This window comes from Mus caroli, unplaced genomic scaffold (genome assembly GCF_978045245.1).
Source record: "Mus caroli unplaced genomic scaffold, Mus_caroli_1 scaffold_5, whole genome shotgun sequence".
Classification (NCBI taxonomy): Eukaryota; Metazoa; Chordata; class Mammalia; order Rodentia; family Muridae; genus Mus; species Mus caroli.
Window position 1 is genome coordinate 99,248,140 of NW_028227260.1, and position 20,029 is coordinate 99,268,168.

Here is a 20,029-nt window from a genome sequence, read left to right on the forward strand (position 1 = left end):
TGCAGTTCATTTCAGGTGGCTAAGATACACTTTTTCCATCAACACATGCATTACTCAAAAGCCTTACTTCAACTTCCCTTCATCCTTAAAGCCATTAGCAAAGAAGGTCTTTTTTTCCTACCACTCTTTCATTCTAGACCACCTAAGAGCATAGGTATTCTTATTCACACAGGTATTTTATGAAGTAGACAGCTCATCACTTTCCAGCATTCCTTTTTACTGTGCGATTTCTCTATTTATTATTTGTAAAAACAAATCAGTGACTCTACCTATTCCTAACTAAGTACATTTATCACCCACATATAATATATTTGAGGAGCTCAAGCATTTGAGAGAAATATTATCCCCTCAAATTGCTTGTACTTGGGTTCAAATTTTACTAGTCCTTCATATGTACCTAGATTTATCATAATAATGTTGGGATTTGGGCCACAAAACTCTTGGTTGTTAGATGTGCTATTTAGACATACTGTTAAAGTTATCCCACCAAAGTGGCAGAACCTCTGAAACCCTATGAACCAAAACATGTCCTCTAACAAGTTGTGTCATATGTTACTCATTTAAGATTATGGCAAAAGCACAGCTTCTTAACATATTTATAAATGAAAAACATGTGATTGTAACCTGTTTTCATGAGAAAAACTGCTCTTTTTGTATGTTCAATTCCAGACTTTTGAAATATAAACCCCAGGGAATTTTCAGTTAGCCTGAATTAAGCTCATTCTCTCCGTGCCCCATATGTGTAACAAAGAAGATAGTTTTAGAAAAGTAACCAATGTGTGTACATTACTATACCTTCTACTAAATCAAAGACATGGAACTTTGTACCTAGATTTCGGGTCCATTGTCATTAGAAAATGAAACTTAGTTGCTTGGAGACTTGGTTTTTCCTACGTGAAAAGTGAATAATGATAATTTTAGGTCCTGTTAGGAGTAAAAGAAGATGAGACATTATATTACAAGGAATAGGCATTGTTACCCATATTATAAACTCAATTTGGTAGTCAAAACTACTCCTTAGTCATCAGGGAAATGCAAATCAAAACAACCTTGAGATTCCACATCACACCAGTCAGAATGGCTAAGTTCAAAAGTTCAGGTGACAGCAGATGATGGCGAGGATGTGGAGAAAGAGGAACACTCCTCCATTGCTGGTGGGATTGCAAGCTTGTACAACCAGTCTGGAAGTCAGTTTGGAGGTTTCTCAGAAAATTTTACATAGTGGAAGATCCAGCAATACCTCTCCTGGGCATATACCCAGAAGATGTTCCAACTGGAAATAAGGACACATGCTCCACTATGTTCATAGCAGATTTATTTATAATAGCCAGAAGCTGGAAAGAACCCAGATGTCCCTCAACAGAGGAATGGATAAAGAAAATGTGGTACATTTACACAATGGAGTACTACTCAGCTATTAAAAACAATGAATTTATGAAATTCTTGGGCAAATGGATGTATCTGGAGGATATCATCCTTAGTGAGGTAACCCAATCACAAAAGAAGTCATTAGACATACACTCACTGATAAGTGGATACTAGCCCAGAAACTTAGAATACCCAAGATACAATTTGCAAAACACAAGAAAATGAAGAAGAGGGAAGACCAATGTGTGGATACTTCATTCCTCCTTAGAATAAGGAACAAAATACCCATAAAAGGAATTACAGAGACAAAGTTTGGAGCTAAGATGAAAGGATGGACCATCCAGAGACTGCCCCACCCGGGGATCCATCCCATAATCAGCCACCAAACCCAGACACTATTGCATATGCCAGCAAGATTTTGCTGAAAGGACCCTTATATAGCTGTCTCCTGCGAGGCTTTGCCAGTGCCTGGCAAATACAGAAGTAGATGCTCACAGTCATCTATAGGATGGAGCACAGGGCCCCCAATGGAGAAGCTAGAGAAAGTACCCAAGGAGCTGAAGGGGTCTGCAATCCTATAGGGGGAACAACAATATGAACTAACCAGTACTCCCAGAGCTCATGTCTCTAGCTGCATATGTAGCAGAAGATGGCCTAGTTGTCCATCATTGGGAAGAGAGGCCCTTTGGTATTGCAAACTTTATATGCCCCAGTACAAGGAAACACCAGGGCCAAGAAGTGGAAGTGGATAGGTAGGGGAGCAGCACTAGGGAAGTGTTTAGGGAACTTTCGGGATAGAATTTGAAATGTAAATAAAGAAAATATCTAATAAACAAAAGACAAAAAACCCTACTCCTTTTTAAAATATTGGTTAATTAAAGATTATTTGCTTTCATAGTAATTATAAATAGTAAACAGACTCATAGCACCCATAAAAATTTTATAACTCATATCTAGAGCCCTTTGTATTTACTCTTTTAGTGGGATCAATATGGTTATCTACCTACCAATTTTTCTTATTCTTTAACACAGAATGATGGTACCCTTTTTTATGGCTGTCTCAGAAAGTACTGAACTAATCAATGTATCCAGTGATAACAGGATGATTTGGAACACACATTACAAAGATTTATCATGTCACTGTATACTGAACCTGTACAAATATTTTCTTGGATGAAAATAGATATTTTCTATCTGCCATTTTTTTAGTGAATATTAACAAAAGGAATACAAGGCTTTGATGATTCCACAGCTTATTGCTTTTGGATGAAATACAGAATATACCTATTATTAAAAAGTTGAAATTTAATAATGCTCTAGGATTAATTTCAAATGATTACCAAAATATACTCAGTTTTCTCATATTTGCCTAGTGTCAGTTACTCCTAGATTATTGTAAAAGGTGGTAATGAGGAGTATAAAGGGCGACATGGCCTCATTCTGTCCCCATGTGGATAACCTTGGAAAACTGGAAAGGACTGGCTAATCTTACTTTACAAACAAAATTGAGGTAGGCTTACCTGACAAAGAGGAATGTACTTTCAGTGATCTAGAGATGAGTTGAATTCACCAAGGAACCAGTGTAATCTTGTGTGACAGGAGGTCCAGAAAGGTAAAAAGCACTCTCAAATTCAAAAACCAAGACAATTCAGTAGATCCCATATGCCACCATAAATCATTGAAGTCATGCTTTGTGACTGTATCACATATTCCCTCATAGAAATATTTGCTTTCAGTTGTCTCATGAGGAATCACTAAACTGAATAAATTGTCATGTATTAAGTTTTATCATTAGCAATGGTGATCACTTACATTTGTAAAACACACTTGAAGTTGTATTACAGAATGAGGATTAAGTAATTTTTGACTTATTTTCAATCACACACACAAATACTAGCAATGACAACAGATAAAAACAAATAACACCAAGAGTAATGTATAGAAAGTAACAGTCTAGCTGCATATGTATCAAAAGATGGCCTAGGTGGCCATCACTGGAAAGAGAGGCCCATTGGACATGCAAACTTTATATGCCCCAGTACAAGGGAACACCAGGGCCAAAAAGTGGGAATGGGTGGGTAGGGAAATGGGGGGGAGTATGGGAGACTTTGGGGATAGCATTGGAAATGTAATTGAGGAAAATACGTAATACAAATATTAAAAAAAAAGAGAAAGTAACAGTCATGTAACTTGGAGAAATGAAAGGCTGATATGGCTAACAGTTTCTCAGGAGGCTGCCGGCTATATTCCAAAGAAAATGTTGCATATGAGAAAACAGTGGGACTTGGAGAAACAAGAAAGAGAAAAATCAGGAAAGCAAAATGGTGTTAATGCCAGTGTTTCTACATACCACTGTTTGATTAGTTCTAATGGCCAAATGAAGGACAAAATGAATGAGCAGCGGGCATACACACTTTTTCTTGTCAAGAGCTTTGAGACATCTTACAGAGGAAACGTTGCAGTTTAGAAAAGAAGAAACTCTATAGGTGGAACAACAGTATCAACTAACCAGTACCCCTGGAGCTCGTGTCTCTAGCTGCATATGTAGCAGAAGATGATCTAGTCAGCCATCAGTGGAAAGAGAGGTCCATTGGTCATGCAAACTTTATATGCCCCAGTACAGGGGAATGCCAGGGCCAAGAAGTGGGAGTGGGTGGGTGGGGGAGTGGGTGGGGGAGCATGTAGGGGACTTTTGGGATAGCATTGGAAATGTAAATGAAATAAATACCCAATAAACAAAGAACATAAAAAAAAGAAAAGAATAAATGTGATTTTCTTTCTTATAAGGAAGTGGAGAACAAACACAGGTGACTCAGAACTTCCTGGTGGAATTGTAAAATACATCATAAATTAAATAGACTTACATCACTTTCCTCCTTCCCTTTCCTCCTCCAAACTCATCCCATGGCCTTTACTCAAAACTGATAGTGTCTTTTGCGTTATCATTGCTACATATATCTATATGTGTTTATGTGTATACACAAATACATAATACTACCTACAGTGTTTATTTTTGTTGGTGGTATATACACACACACACACACACACATATATATATATGTGTGTGTGTATATATATATATATATATATATATATATTATCAAGGATTACAATATTATATTGGACAACAAATAAAAAGGCTCAATTTGGCTTTTAAGAGTTCCCTGATTATCCATTAAGTCAGAGAATCTGAAGTATCTAGTGTATAATTTTATTGTGCCTGGTTGCCACACTGCCTATACATTCAAGGTAAATATTATTATTGTTTATTGTTGTTGTTATTGTTGTTTAGCTCTATCTCCTCCAAACCTTTAGTTGTAGACAAACATGTCTTTCTCCAGAATGTTTAGCATTTTTATTATCTTCCAGTTTTGTATATGTCATTCCCTCTATTAATGATATGAATGTATATGATGTGACATCCAGATTTATAATTTGATTTAGCATTCAAGACCAAGTTCAAAATCTTTCAATCATTCTCTGTGAAACTTTGTCTAGATATTCCCATATTCCAATGCCTTATAAAGCCGTCCAATTATTTTAGGAATTTGTGTCAGCCTTCTCACCTCAGAACCCCTTTCCTCATTACTGAAACACAGCAATACTAAATGACTCCTCTCTCTGTGTCAATGTTCTCACAAGAAAAGCAGGCTATTCTTTAATATCTTGTTCAGGTGCTCTGCTTTACTGGCTTCATTTAGCTTCAGCAAACACTAAAATTAGGCAAAACATGAAATGATGTGTTTGGGGAAATGACTGTAAATTCCGCTAAGAATGAACAAGTTAGAATGTTTCATCCAAAAACATAAAACAACAAGCACACATGTATGAGGAAAAAACATTCTGTTTTCTACACATCTGTGCACACATGTTAATGTTGAAAAGTTTTTCACATCTTGAATGTGTAAAGCCATATAGAGTGTCCCTATTCTGTTCTTGTAAGATTTATATTAAGCCACTTAAAGCTGAGTCTCAATCCTTATTTACTTCCCTAAGAATAGACAATAGTCATGTGATACAATCCAGATGTGTATTGCAGACATATCTAAACTGTCATTGGCGAGATCCCAGTATTCTTGATAATACTCACAGAAGGGATAAAACTTTACCATTAATATCATGGTAACTAAAAATCAATATTATTACAATTCTCACTGAACAGGAAGAGGCAGAATCATGAATGTGAACAAAATTTTACAGCGAGGTGAAAAAAACTACACAGTCATTAAAATATATCAGTCCCATTAAACTTCTGTCCAAAGCTCTGAGTTGTTAGCCAACTGGAGCTTTCAGTGACCTTAATCACAGTGCACAGAAGTGTGTGAAGCAAATTAGGATGATGTTACTCTCTGTTAGTGCTATACTCTCAAATGTTATTTGAGACACTTAGCATGTCATACCAGATATCTCATTTGTAAACTCACTTGATATGCACTCACTGATAAGTGGATATTAGCCCAGAAACTTAGAATACCCAAGAAACAATTTGCAAAACACAAGAAAATCAAGAAGAAGGAAGACCAATGTGTGGATACTTCATTCTTTCTTGGAATAGGGAACAAAATACCCATGGAAGGAGTTACAGAGACAAAGTATGGAGCTAAGACGAAAGGATAGACCATCCAGAGACTACCCCACCCGGGGATCCATCCCATAATCAGCCACCAAACCCAGACACTATTGCATATGCCAGCAAGATTTTGCTGAAGGGACCCTGATATAGCTGTCTTGTGTGAGGCTATGACAGTGCCTGGCAAATACAGAAGTGGATGTTCACAGTCATCTATAGGATGGAACACAGGGCCCCCAATGGAGAAGCTAGAGAAAGTACCCAAGGAGCTGAAGGGATCTGCAACCCTATAGGTGGAACAACAATATGAACTAACCAGTACCCTCAGAGCTCATGTCTCTAGCTGCATATGTAGCAGAAGATGGCTTAGTTGGCCATCATTTGGAAGAGAGACCCCTTGGTCTTGCAAAATATATGCCCCAGTACAGGGGAAAGCCAGGGCCAAGAAGTGGGAGTGGGTGGGTAGGGGAGCAGGACTGGGGTGGCGGGTATAGGGAACTTTAGGGATAGCTTTTGAAATGTAAATAAAGAAAATATCTAATAAAAAATAGAAATAAAAATAAAGAAATTGACATTGCAAAAAATTACGAAGGTATCCACATGAGCATATTTTCATCATAATGCAAAATGTAAAATAAAAAGGAAAATACAATAAAATAAACATTTGTAACAGAATCATGTATAAATATCTATTTATTAGCAATTCCATTTTTAAGAAAACATAATTTGCAATCAGCTTTCAGTTTCTATTGCGTATAAATTAAGCTTTTACTGTTTTCAGACACATTTTCTAGAAAGTTTTTCTGTACTCAACTATATAATACATTACTCTTCTTTGGGGGCATAAAATGTTAATAAATTTTTAGCATGGTGTTTTTATTATTTGTGTAAATGTTAAGTCCCAATTGGACAGCTGACCTTTTGCCATAAAGTTGGTTGTACATTTGGTCTTCTTAATGTAGTGTAGAAATTTTAAGAAGTGAAGAAAGGTTTTATAAACCAGAAATAATTTTTCCTAATAATTATAGACCTAAATTAACATGGGTGCACAAGCACACACACACACATACACACACACACACACACACACACACATGCATATCAGGTTTTTTAAAAAATTAAATTTGTGCGTTTGTAAAGATTCATATCTGATTATTTGTGTATCTCTCAGTTTGAGTGGGATGAATACTATCATTTAATTTTCCCTGTTCCTTAACCAGGCCAAATAAACTTCACTAATGTATGTCAGCACTGGTCACTAAAGTCAGGGAAAGGACTACAAATGCTTAGACAAATACTGAAATAGCTGTGTAGATAAGAGTTAGTAATAATTCAACGTAATACTGCAACCCATCAAAGATAGCTGTACTGACTAGGGATCCAGAACCCAGTGACTGAAATTCTTGGCGACTTGAGCTGGAGCTGAATTCTGAAGCTAAATGCTTTTGAAAAGTCCATGTAATTGAGGAAAATACGTAATAAAAAATATTAAAAATTTAAAAAAAAGAGTTAATAGGGTAAATTTTCAGAATTCATCAGTTCCAGCCCCATAAATTCCATTAGGTTCAAAGCTCCACAATGTTATATCCTGTCTATATGCATATTCCAATTTATAGCCTCCCATGTTCTCTGTTGGGCTCTCTAAGATCTCAATTTCTTTCCTCCTAATTTTGGTTCACATTGCCCCTCAATTCTGTCTATTTCCTTGATTTTAGGGCCCTAAACTTCACTCTTTACCCATTTGAAATCCTTCGAGACCTCTATATTAAAATCACACTCTTTTCACTGATCCCTTATTATGACTTTATTACAGCTGACCCATTTTTATAGAGAAAGCTCAACCAGAGTCAACTTGAACCATCACTAAGGCTGCATACACATGGCTGCTCCTTGAACAATCATATCCAGAGATGATGCCAGCTCACTCAGAAAATATACCTCTTGTTCAGTGTGTTGCAGCATTGAGGAAAAACCATGAAGTTATTTCTGTGCCTGGGTCAGCTATTTTGTTAATTATAAGAGTGAGGCTTACAATAGAATGGATACCACTGGGTGGGTGACCTGACACTCTGTTAATGAGTTATGGAACAGCCTAGCAGACTGCTTTATGGAGCAGTACTACTTGTAGGTCAGTCCTGAATAGTGCCACTGCAGTGTAAGGAGAGAACAGTAGTAGATACTAAGACAAGGTAGGGTTCAAAGGATATTTCAATTCCGTATTATTGTTCTCTTCTTTCAAAGCATGTCCATATTTAGTTCTTTTATATTAAAACTCAATATTAAGACATGCTTAAGAAATTAAGATTAAGATTCCTTAATGAGTACATAACAATAGAAAAGAGTAAGAAACAGGCAGGAAAAAAATACAATTAGGTAGAACATATTTTCTACCAAACACTTCCCTTTGTACCAGAGAGAAAAAGTCAAGTCACAGTGTGAAGAAATTTAGATATGGAACTAAGAACACTGGACTTTTTTTTTTTTATAGTAATGACAAAGTATTGAAGAATCAAAAGAAGGGACTGACTTGCATAAAGAGAGGACTGTTTGGAAGAGATGTAAGATAGAAGGGAGGGATTCTGTTTGGAGAGGTACCAGCAATCCCCAGAAAAAGGCATTGGGTGTAGAGAAGTGGTGACAGATCAGAGAGATATGTAAGTGCAACCTGGACAAGACTTCATGAATAATACGAAAATAAAATCACCTCAGTATGAGACAATATCAAAACACAGATTCACAAAATGCAATCATATGCCCTAGGCCTCTCTTTTCTTGTATTTGTACAATTCACCAAAGTCATCATCAAGATATATACAGAGAATGAAGGAAAGATGAAAAGCTAAAGTATGATGTATGAGCTTATTAGCTCATGCTTCAGTAATTTACCCAGCACTGTCTTGTAAACTCTAACAATTCAGGCCGCTACCTTATAACTCTCAATGATTAAGAATGTTAATTGGACATGCAAACTTTATATGCCCCAGTACAGGGGAACGCCAGGGCCAAAAAGTGGGAGTGGGTGGGTAGGGGAGTCGGGGGGGGGAGGGTATGGGGGACTTTTGGGATAGCATTGGAAATGTAAATGAGGAGAATACCTAATTATTTATAAATAAATAAATACATAAATACATAAATAAATAAATAAATAAATAAATAAATAAATAAATAAATAAATAAATGAATGTTAATATGGTTTCCCCTGTGTTTTTTCAAGCTTCTAGTGACCAGTTACAGAAATCTAACCCAAAAGTTGTGGCTTCTTAGAAACTATATGCTTGAAATGGCAGTGGGCAGCTGTTTACATGAGGTCATCTCAGGAGCAGCCTTACATACATCCTCCACTCAGGATCCATAAGGACTGTCATAGTCATTACCTGTTTGTTCGTAAGAGGCTATGGTCCCATTGGACTTCTCACTTATAGGCAATGTTTCTTGAGTTAGACAAAGTATTAGTCATTTTAACCACAGTGAGACTTGGTTAAACATACAGCAAGGATAGAGGTAATTTTAAAAAGGGCTTTGGGGGCATCTATGAAAGAACGTGGCATCCAAAAGAAGACTGGGGCATAAGAAGGTAATATCAGTACCTTGCCAAATAATACCCCTCTAAACAGACTTGCAAGAGTTCATGAAAGAAGTGTTTTAAATGCCTCATAGTGCTAGGCCCTGAGGATTGTGGTGTGTGTGGTGTGTATTTGGAGCACATGGGAGGAAGAGGTGGAAGGATTAGGAGTTTAAGATCATTTTTCTTTTCTTTGTGAATTTGATGCCAGCCTTGGCTATGTGAGTTCCTGTTTCAAAGGAAAAAAGTAAGGCATTCATTCTAGAAAATACTTTTATGTTCTGCATAATTTTATTAAAGGTTAATTTCCTAAAATCATTCTATAACTACCCTATTTCATTCACTCAACCCAATCATGCATTTTATCATTACAAATTATGGAGGCTTAACTAAACTTACAGTGTGTTACTTAATTGGATCACAAGTTACCATATATTAAGTATCAAACTCAACTTGAAGACATCCATGCACACAACCAAGTAAGAAAAGCGAATAGGTTGCAAGTAGTTGACAAGAGAGAATAGAAAATCCAACTATGAAATAAAAAAAAAAAAAAACTTTAAAAATTACTTACTTCACTTGTTTGCAGGATTGTGAACTTTGGCAGTTTAGTCTTTGAACTGACTGCACTGGGTTTCCCATCCAATAGTGATCCAAAGGAGAGGTTTCCAAAACTGTTCTCAAATTCAATGGAAGGCTTCAGTGTTGGAGAGATGTCAGTTGCCTGGTCCTGCCCATCCATGGGCCTTACATATGCAGTTGGCTTTTGTTGTCCCATGCTTGTTTTGCAGTAAAGCCCTGGTGGGAATGTTGGGACTGAAAGGCCACTGCTGGGAGCTAATAAAGATGAGGCAACTAGGGGAGACCCAGGAGCCTGCACTGTAAATTCAGATTCTTCTGGTGAATTAGACTGAAAAATTTCTTTGAAAGCATCTTCTCCACCTGAATTAGGGTTATTTTCTTCCTTTGCAGATGGGTTAGATTTTTCAACTGTACCAATTTGGGGTTGCTCAGCCGGGTAGACAAAGAAGTCTTCCAGTCTAGTTTGAGGTGGGTCTTGTGTGGATGTCTGCATCTTGTTTGGTTGACTGCTGGTCTGGCTTGCTTGTGCAGGGCTAGTGTTATGACTATCTCGTGGCCACTCAGATTTTGATTTTCTGTTGCTGTGTATTAGAGTGGAATTCAGTATTACGACTGAAGGTGGAGGCATCTGTGTTGAGGAGTGGGTAGTCTCCTGGTGAGATGGGATCATTCGATTTTTTTGTTCTGGATAAAAGCTTGCTTCACTTTTGCTGATGGGAGTTTGGGATGCAGAATTCTTTGGGATGCCCACCAGATGATTCTGGCTGGAATGGTTAGATATCAGATCCTTCATTTCATCATAACTTCCAAGAGTGTTCTGGACTCGGTTGGCAAGGGCGTCCCCTTTGTTTGTCTAAAGTAACAAAAAGATGGGGGTGGGAGGAGATAAAATTAATAGATGTCTGCTTCCTAACATTAACACTTCAAATAGATGCCTTAGATAGACCAATAAAGAAAGCTTTTTAAAATCACCAGACTGTCATGTAATTTCATACTTTGTGTGCTAAATGAGGAAAACATAAATCTTACATTGAAAAGAAATTTGGATCCCAATAGAATTTCTCACAGATCTTCAATGAACAGTTTTCCCTTTCATATGGAGACACACACATACTTACATACATACATACATACATACATACATAAGCACACACACGTGCGTGCAGACACACACACACACACACACACACACCAAGATAACCCCAAGCCATACTGAATAATAAAAGAACTTCTAGAAGAAGTATCACCACCCCCAATTTCAAGGTTGTAGAATGGCATTGCTACAAAAACAGACACATTAATCAATTTAATTTGATTGAAGACACAGACATAAATCCACACTGATGGATACTTGATATTTTTAATAAAGGAGCCAGAAATATACATAAGATAAAAAGACATCATCTTCAACTAATAGTGCTAGTCAGATTCTATGTCTGCATGTTAAAGAATCCTATTAGATTCATATTTGTCACCCTGCAAAAAAAAAAAAAAACTCAAGTCTATGTGGATCAAAGACCTCAACATTAAACCAGATACACTGATCCTGATAGAAGAGAAAGTTGGCCCTTGATATTGCTAAGATCATATGCCTCAGTACAGGGGAATGCCAGGGCCAGGAAGCAGGAGTGAGTGAGTTGGGGAGCAGGGCGGGGGAGAGTATAGGGAGATTTGGGGTTGAAATGTAAATGAAGAAATTATTCTAATAAAAAAAAAGGGAAAAAGAGAAAACTTTGGAAGTAGCCTTAAATTCATTGCCACAGCAGAAGACATTCTAAGCAGAACACCATTAGCACAGGTTCTAAGATCAACAATCAATAAATGGGACCTTGTGAAACTGAACATTATACAGTCATTCAGATAAAACAGTAGCCTACAGAATGGGAGAAGGTTTTTACAACTATATACCTGCAAGAGGACTACTAACCAAAATATAATAAAGAACAACAAATAAAAAACTATAAAGAAAGCAATTCAATTCAAAATGGAGTACACTGTTGCTCTATAATACCAGAAACAAAGGGAAAGAGGGGTGGGGTGGGGGGACTTTGGGAGTGGGCCTAGTAGGGGACACCATTTGAAATATAAATAAATAAATAATTTATTTTTAAAATGGGGTATAGATCTAAATAGAATTATCAAAAAAGGAAACTCAAGTAGTGGAAAAACACGTAAATATGGGTTCAACATCCTTAGCCACTTAGGAAACACAAATGTCAAACTACTTTGAAATTTCATTTTAAAATGTCCAAATGGCTAAGATCAAAATCACAAGTGACAGCTCATTGTGGTGAATATGTAAGGTAAGGGGAATTATCATTTATGCCTGGTAGGTGTGTAAACTTGTACAGTCATTATATAAATTGGTGTTGTAGTTTCTCAAGAAAATGGAAATGTATATACTTCAAGATCCAGCTATACAACTCTTGGTCATTTAAGCAAAGGAAGCTTTATCCTACTATAGAGACACTTGTCCAAACATCCTGTTCTTTTCATAAGAGCCAGAAATTTGAAACAATGTAGATGTCACAACAGAAGAATGGATTTTAAAAAGTGTGGTGCATTCAAACATTGTAGTATTAGTCAGATGATTAAAAAAAAAGAAATCATGAAATTAACAAGTATATGGATGGGATTAGAAAAAAATCACTCTGAGTAAGGTAACCCAGACACACATGGTATGTATTCACTTGTATGTGAATATTAATTCAGTGATAACCCTGCTACAATGCATATGAACAAAGTGGTTAGGTGTAGAGTAAGGGACTGGGAATGACAGATAGATCTTCCTAAGAAAGGGAAACAGAAGAGAAAGTTATGTATGAATGAGGATAGAGAGTGGAATGGGAGAATCAATTAGAGAGAAGCAGAGATGAAGGAGGGACACAAGGAAGGGAATACATGGAAAATAGCTAAAACTAAGGGCCATTTTAAGGATAGTATAGAAACCTAATATAATAGAAGCTTCCTAAAATATACATATATGAAGGAGACCTAAATGAAATCACTAATTGGTGGGGGTAACAGGGAACCACGGGGCATTGCTTCTTACCAAATAAAGCTGTCAGGATTGGGATTGAGGTATATATAATTGAGTTGTTGGACAAAGGAGTCCCATAGAAACCCCCAAACAATCCAGGCTATTGCCAAGACTCTATGGAGCTCTCCTCAAACTGATGGCAAGTTGACATTACTGAAAATATGATCTAAAAGACTCACTGAACTTGGAAGTTGAGCTGTTGCATACATAAAGCCTTTACCTTTAAGAGCTAGCATCCTTGGTATAGGAAAGAGTACTTCATACTACCAAAGTGGAGGCATAAACACCAACACAGACACAAAAACCCTTAAATCTACAATGGTGTCCTCATTGCAAGATAACTAAACAATGTGCAATTTGATTGAAGGCTTACTCCAGGAGAGAAACCAGTACCTGATCCTGCTGGAGTAACAAAGAACCTAAGACTAGATACAACTAAATACTTCTGTTTTTTAAATAGTATCAATTTAATTACTCCAAATGACATTCCACACACTTATAAATCAGTGCCCTGCCCAACCATTATCAGAGAAGCTTTCTCTTACAGAAGAGGAGGACAAATAATGATGTTCATGGTCAGGTTTTACGCAGAGAATGAGAAACTTTGGAACATTTAACTTTAAAGGGATATCTCAATCAAATTCATCATCTTAGGGCTCCATCAGAAGTGGAGGTGGAAAGAGTGGAAGAACAAGAGGGAATGGAGGATACCATGGACACACAGCCCTTTAAACCAACATGATCGAAGCTCATATGAAATAACAGAGACTGAGGCAGCATGGAATCTGGAGGGGTCTGTACCACTAGAACTGAGAGAAATGGACCCAGACACCCATCCATGAGTAATTCTACAAAATAACAACAAAAGAAACACAAAAACAGAAAACCCCACTAATTGTGGGTTCCATGAGATAGACTGATACATTGTACATTATAATTAAAGCTATTTTCTTACTGGTAGTTTGATTACAAGGAATGTTTGACTTGTGTGACATATCAATCTTTGCAATATATTATACCATAAAATGCTATGCCTGCTTGATAGAGAAATCAGTTAAACTATGCTGTCCTCACTACACAAACTTTAAACAAGGCAATGGATTAAACAACAACTAATTGAGCTAACTTATGACTAACATGGGTCTAATTCCTTTTCATCAGAGAACTGTATAAATTACTGGTGTCTGCCTACTCATTCTGGGGGCGAATGTGTTTACACATTGATGATTCATGCTCATTTACTTTGAAATGCTGCATTGTTCATCAACAGTGACTCAAGGTCTCCTGTGTCTTTCCAGTGAGTTAGAATTTTCTTCAGGAGTTTAAATGTTGCTTAAGTAAATCAAAACAAAGTTATCTTTTCAAAACAATGTTAGCCTAATGTGTAAGAGTAAAAGAGTCAACCAAATATCTATCTTTGGATAATCAACAGCCCATCTCTATCATATCCTTGTAGGATATGCTAATCTCAAAAAATGTCAGGTTGTTATTTTATAAAATAATTAAGCTCATGCTTATATTTTTGTAACGATGAAGCAAGTCTTTTATGACTTAAAATATGAACGGTAGCTATATACATGGAAATAAATCTGATGATTTCAGTTGCTAATTCTCAAAATTACCTTTTATGATTCCCTTTACATCCAAATAGGCTATCAAAACAAGTTGTGTAATTCAGAAAATCAAAAGATTTCACTATGCCTAGGTAGTACTATTATGGACCCATACATTACAAAGAGCAAAAGCTATCATTATCCTAGGTGTCATTTGGCAATGGACCATTAGTTACAGAAGACCACATTTTATGTGGTCTTTATGCCATAGAAGCCATAAGCATGCTCTCCATGCACAAAAGTAGAAAGCAGCATGGTCCATGAAAGATAAATGTCCAACATTGAAAGTACTTCATATGCCCTTGGTATTTTCTGCTCAGGTTATACAGGTGGTATACTTCTTATTCAAATCTCAGGTATTAGTCTCTACCTAAGGATATATGACTCTATTGTCTTTGTATATGAAGATGGGAAAATATGAGGAAGAATAAGGGATACAATATTAGAATGGGAAAATACAAGGAAGGATAAAGTGTGATGTATTAGAAATGGATGATATCACCAAGGGAAGGGAAAATGGAATGAGAAGATTGGGCTCAAATAAAACATTTGGAGCATAGACAGAAGCAAGAAGAAAAGCCAGGAAAGAACACCAAAAGGAATAATCAGAGAGAAAATCAAACGAGGAACCTTGGCCTCATTATTGGAATATATTTAATTCATGCCATGTGTTAATTCTTAAGACACTTGTAAAAAAATTAGGGCAGTTAGAGAAATCTGAATTTCAAAGATTATACCAAAATATGCTAAATATATGCTAGGGGATTTCTGTGGGGGATGGAGATCATTAGGGGTTGAATAAATACAAGTCAGTTTTAGTTTCCTTCTCCTCAAGAACATTTTACATTGCATCATATGTAACCTTGGTGCTGAAGTAGTGATTAAACAATTAACATTTTATATAATTCTCAGTAGAATAATTGCCCTGTTTTCAGAAGCACATTTGAAAGGCATATTTAAAAGATATAGGTGGGGAGAAATCATTTTTATTCCCTAAAATTCCCTAGGTTTACCATTTTAATGGCAGAAATTACTTTTTAGCAAAGGCAAGAGTAAACTCTTTGCATCTAGCAATTTCCTTCAACCGACTTACACAATGAGCCATTTGGACAGCAGCCAAAGTCAGTATGCCTATTCACTCCCCAAATAGAAAACAAAGAAAATCCATTGCCTTAAAAATCCCACCAAGAATTTGATGTAAGTCTGAAATATTTTCAGAGAAACAATCTATCTCTCAAGTCATCTAATTATATGCTACAAACACAGATACTTGTCTATGATCAAAGATCTGAATCTACCAGCAGAAACAAAGAGATGTAATTTCCAGCTCAAAATATGATTGTTGTGCTTTATGGATTTAGTAGAAGCAGATTTCTACAAAATAAGCATATCCTTTCTTACTACAGAGAGCAGCATAATACCTCTTGCCATGGAAAGTCACCCCGCCCTCTGAGTCCACATCATAAGGATCCGAATACCTTATACCTCATTTCCTTATAAGTGAGCTAGTAAATAGCCTGTTGTTGTTTTGATGGTATATAGAAGACATACCTTTGTTTTTCTCAGTAGGTAGATCAATGTCTAACTCTTAATGATTCTTCATTGATGTTTACCTATTAGACTTGCCTTAGTTGTCAAGGCATGCTAACACATTAAAAAAAAAAAACTCAAGTTTTAAAACGTTTGGAACATAGAGAATTTCTAAACTGACAAATATCTGTCAGTATGATGTCAAAATTATTGGAAAATTAAATATTTTCTCTAAATAAGCCCCGAAAATATGCAGTATATGTAGTAAAGGTGTGCTTGCATTTCCTGTCTTAACTCAAGAGATAAATCAGAATCATCTTTATATCACCAAAAAGTGCCACAATGTCTACATCAATTGTTTTTTAATGAGATATTTATTCCATGTATATTTACAATGCTATCCCAAAAGTCCCCCATACCCTCCCACACCCACTCTCTCCCCCCCCCCCCCACACACACACACTCCTACTTCTTGGCCCTGGCATTCCCCTGTACTGAGGCATATAAACTTTGCACGACCAATAGTCCTCTATTTCCACTGACAGCCGACTAGTCCATCTTCCAATACATATGCAGCTAGAGACAAGAGCTCCGGGGTACTGGTTAGTTCATAATGTTGTTCCACCTATAGGGTTGCAGATCCCTTTAGTTCCTTGGGTGCTTTCTCTAGCTTCTCCATTGGGGGCCCTGTGATCCATCCAATAGCTGACTGTGAGAATCAACTTCTATGATGGCAAGGCCCCGGCATAGTATCACAAGAGACAGCTATATCAGGGTTCTTTCAGCAAAATCTTGCTAGTGTATGCAATGGTGTAAGTGTTTAGAGGCTGATTGTGGGATGGATCCCTGGATATGGCAGGCTCTAGATGGTTTATCCTTTCCTCTCAGGTCCAAACTTTGTCTCTGTAGCTCCTTCCATGGGTGTTTTGTTCCCAATTCTGAGAAGGGGCAAAGTGTCCACACTTTGGTCTTCGTTCTTCTTGAGTTTCATGTATTTCTCAAATTGTATCTTATATCTTGGGTATTCTAAGTTTCTGGGCTAATATCCACTTATTAGTGAGTACATATCAAGTGAGTTCTTTTGTGATTGAGTTACCTCATTCAAGATGATGCCCTCCAGGTCCATCCATTTGCCTACGAATTTCATAAATTCATTTTTTTAATAGCTGAGTAGTACTCCATTGTGTAAATGTACCACATTTTCTGTATCCATTCCTCTGTTGAGGGGCATCTGGGTTCTTTCCAGCTTCTGGCTATTATAAATAAGGCTGCTACGAACATAGTGGAGCATGTGTCCTTCTTACCAATTGGGACATCTTCTAGATATATGCCCAGGAGTGGTATTGCGGGATCCTCTGGTAGTACTATGTTCAATTTTTTGAGGAGCTGCCAGACTGATTTCCAGAGTGGTTATACAAGCTTGCAATCCCACCAACAATGGAGGAGTGTTCCTGTTCCTCCACATCCTCAAAAGAATCTGCTATCACCTGAATCTTTGATCTTAGCCATTCTGACTGGTGTGAGGTGGAATCACAGGGTTGTTTTGATTTCCATTTCCCTGATGATTAAGGATGCTGAACATTTATTCAGGTGCTTCTCAGCCATTTGGTATTCTCAGGTGAGAATTCTTTGTTTAACTCTGAGACCAATTTTTAATGGGGTTATTTGATTTTCTGGAGTCCACCTTCATGAATTCTTTATATATTGGATATTAGTCCCCTATCTGATTTAGGATAGGTAAAGATCCTTTCCCAATCTTTTGGTGGCCTTTTTGTCTTATTGCCAGTGTCTTTTTCCTTACAAAAGCTTTGCAATTTTATGAGTTCCCATTTGTAGACTCTCAATCTTACAGCACAAGCCACAGCTGTTCTATTCAGGAATTTTTCCACTGTGCACATATCTTCAAGGCTTTTCCCCACTTTCTCCTCTATAAGAATCAGTGTCTCTGGTTTTATGTGGAGTTCCTTAATCCACTTAGATTTGAACTTAGTACAAGGAGATAGGAATGGATCAATTCACATTCTTCTACATGTTAACAACCAGTTGTGCCAGCACCATTTGTTGAAAATGCTGTCTTCTTTCCACTGGATGGTTTTAGCTCCCTTGTCAGAGATCAAATGACCATAGGTGTGTGGGTTCATTTCTGGGTCTTCAGTTCTATTCCATTAGTCTACTGGTCTCTCGCTATACCAGTAACAAGCAGTTTTATCACAATTGCTCTGTAGTACATCTTTAGGCCAGGCATGGTGATTCTACCAGAGGTCCTCTTATGCTTGAGAAGAGTTTTTGCTCTCCTAGGTTTTTTGTTATTCCACATGAATTTGGAGATTGCCCTTTCCAATTCGTTGAAGAATTGAGTTGGAATTTTGATGGGGATTGCATTGAATCTGTAGATTGCTTTTGGCAAGATAGCCATTTTTACTGTATTGATCCTGCCAATCCATGAGCATGCGAGATCTTTCCATCTTCTGAGATCTTTAATTTCTTTCTTTAGAGACTTGAAGTTCTTATTATATAGATCTTTCACTTCCTTAGTTAGTCAAGCCAAGGTATTTTATATTATTTTTAACTATTGAGAAGGGTGTTGTTTCCCTAATTTCTTTCTCAGCCTGTTTATCCTTTGTGTAGAGAAAGGTCATTGACTTGTTTGAGTTAATTTTATTGCTCTGTAGTACATCTTTAGGCCAGGCATGGTGATTCTACCAGAGGTTCTCTTATGCTTGAGAAGAGTTTTTGCTCTCCTAGGTTTTTTGTTATTCCAGATGAATTTGGAGATTGCCCTTTCCAATTCGTTGAAGAATTGAGTTGGAATTTTGATGGGGATTGCATTGAATCTGTAGATTGCTTTTGGCAAGATAGCCATTTTTACTGTATTGATCCTGCCAATCCATGAGCATGCGAGATCTTTCCATCTTCTGAGATCTTTAATTTCTTTCTTTAGAGACTTGAAGTTCTTATTATATAGATCTTTCACTTCCTTAGTTAGTCACGCCAAGGTATTTTATATTATTTTTAACTATTGAGAAGGGTGTTATTTCCCTAATTTCTTTCTCAGCCTGTTTATCCTTTGTGTAGAGAAAGGCCATTGACTTGTTTGAGTTAATTTTATATCCAGATACTTCACTGAACCTGTTTATCAGGCTTAGGAGTTCTCTGGTGGAATTTTTAGGGTCACTTGTTTATAGTATAATATCATCTGCAAAAAGTGATATTTTGGCTTCTTCCTTTCCAATTTGTATCCCCTTGATCTCCTTTTGTTGTCTAATTGCTCTGGCTAGGACTTCAAGTACAATGCTGAATAGGTAGGCAGAAAGTGGGTAGCCTTGTCTAGTCCCTGATTTTAGTGGGATTACTTTCAGGTTCTTACCATTTACTTTGATGTTGGCTACTGGTTTGCTGTCGGTTGCTTTTATCATGTTTAGGTATGGGCCTTGAATTCCTGATCTTTCCAAGACTTTTATCATGAATGGGTGCTGGATTTTGTCAAATGCTTTCTCAGCATCTAAGGAGATGATCATGTGGTTTTTGTCTTTGAGTTTGTTTATATAATGGATTACATTGATGGATTTCTGTATATTAAACCATCCCTGCATCCTTGGAATGAAACCTAATTGGTCAGGATGGATACTTATATTGATGTGTTCTTGGATTTGGTTAGCAAGAATTTTATTGAGGATTTTTGAACCAATATTCATAAGGGAGATTTGCCTGAAGTTCTCTATCTTTGTTAGGTATTTATGTGGTTTAGGTACCAGAGTAATTTT

The 20,029-nt window shown here is 36.9% G+C and overlaps 1 protein-coding gene across 2 annotated transcripts in view; it reads right to left on the reverse strand.

Moving 5' to 3' along the window:
• The window catches only part of Aff2 (ALF transcription elongation factor 2), a 494,279-nt gene that overhangs the window by 304,134 nt on the left and 170,116 nt on the right, over window positions 1-20,029 (reverse strand). For both annotated transcript variants that reach the window (XM_021152989.3, XM_021152988.3), the window contains exon 3: window positions 10,075-10,935. In XM_021152989.3, the coding sequence (XP_021008648.1) occupies window positions 10,075-10,935 (861 nt within the window). The remainder of the gene's footprint in view (window positions 1-10,074; window positions 10,936-20,029) is intronic.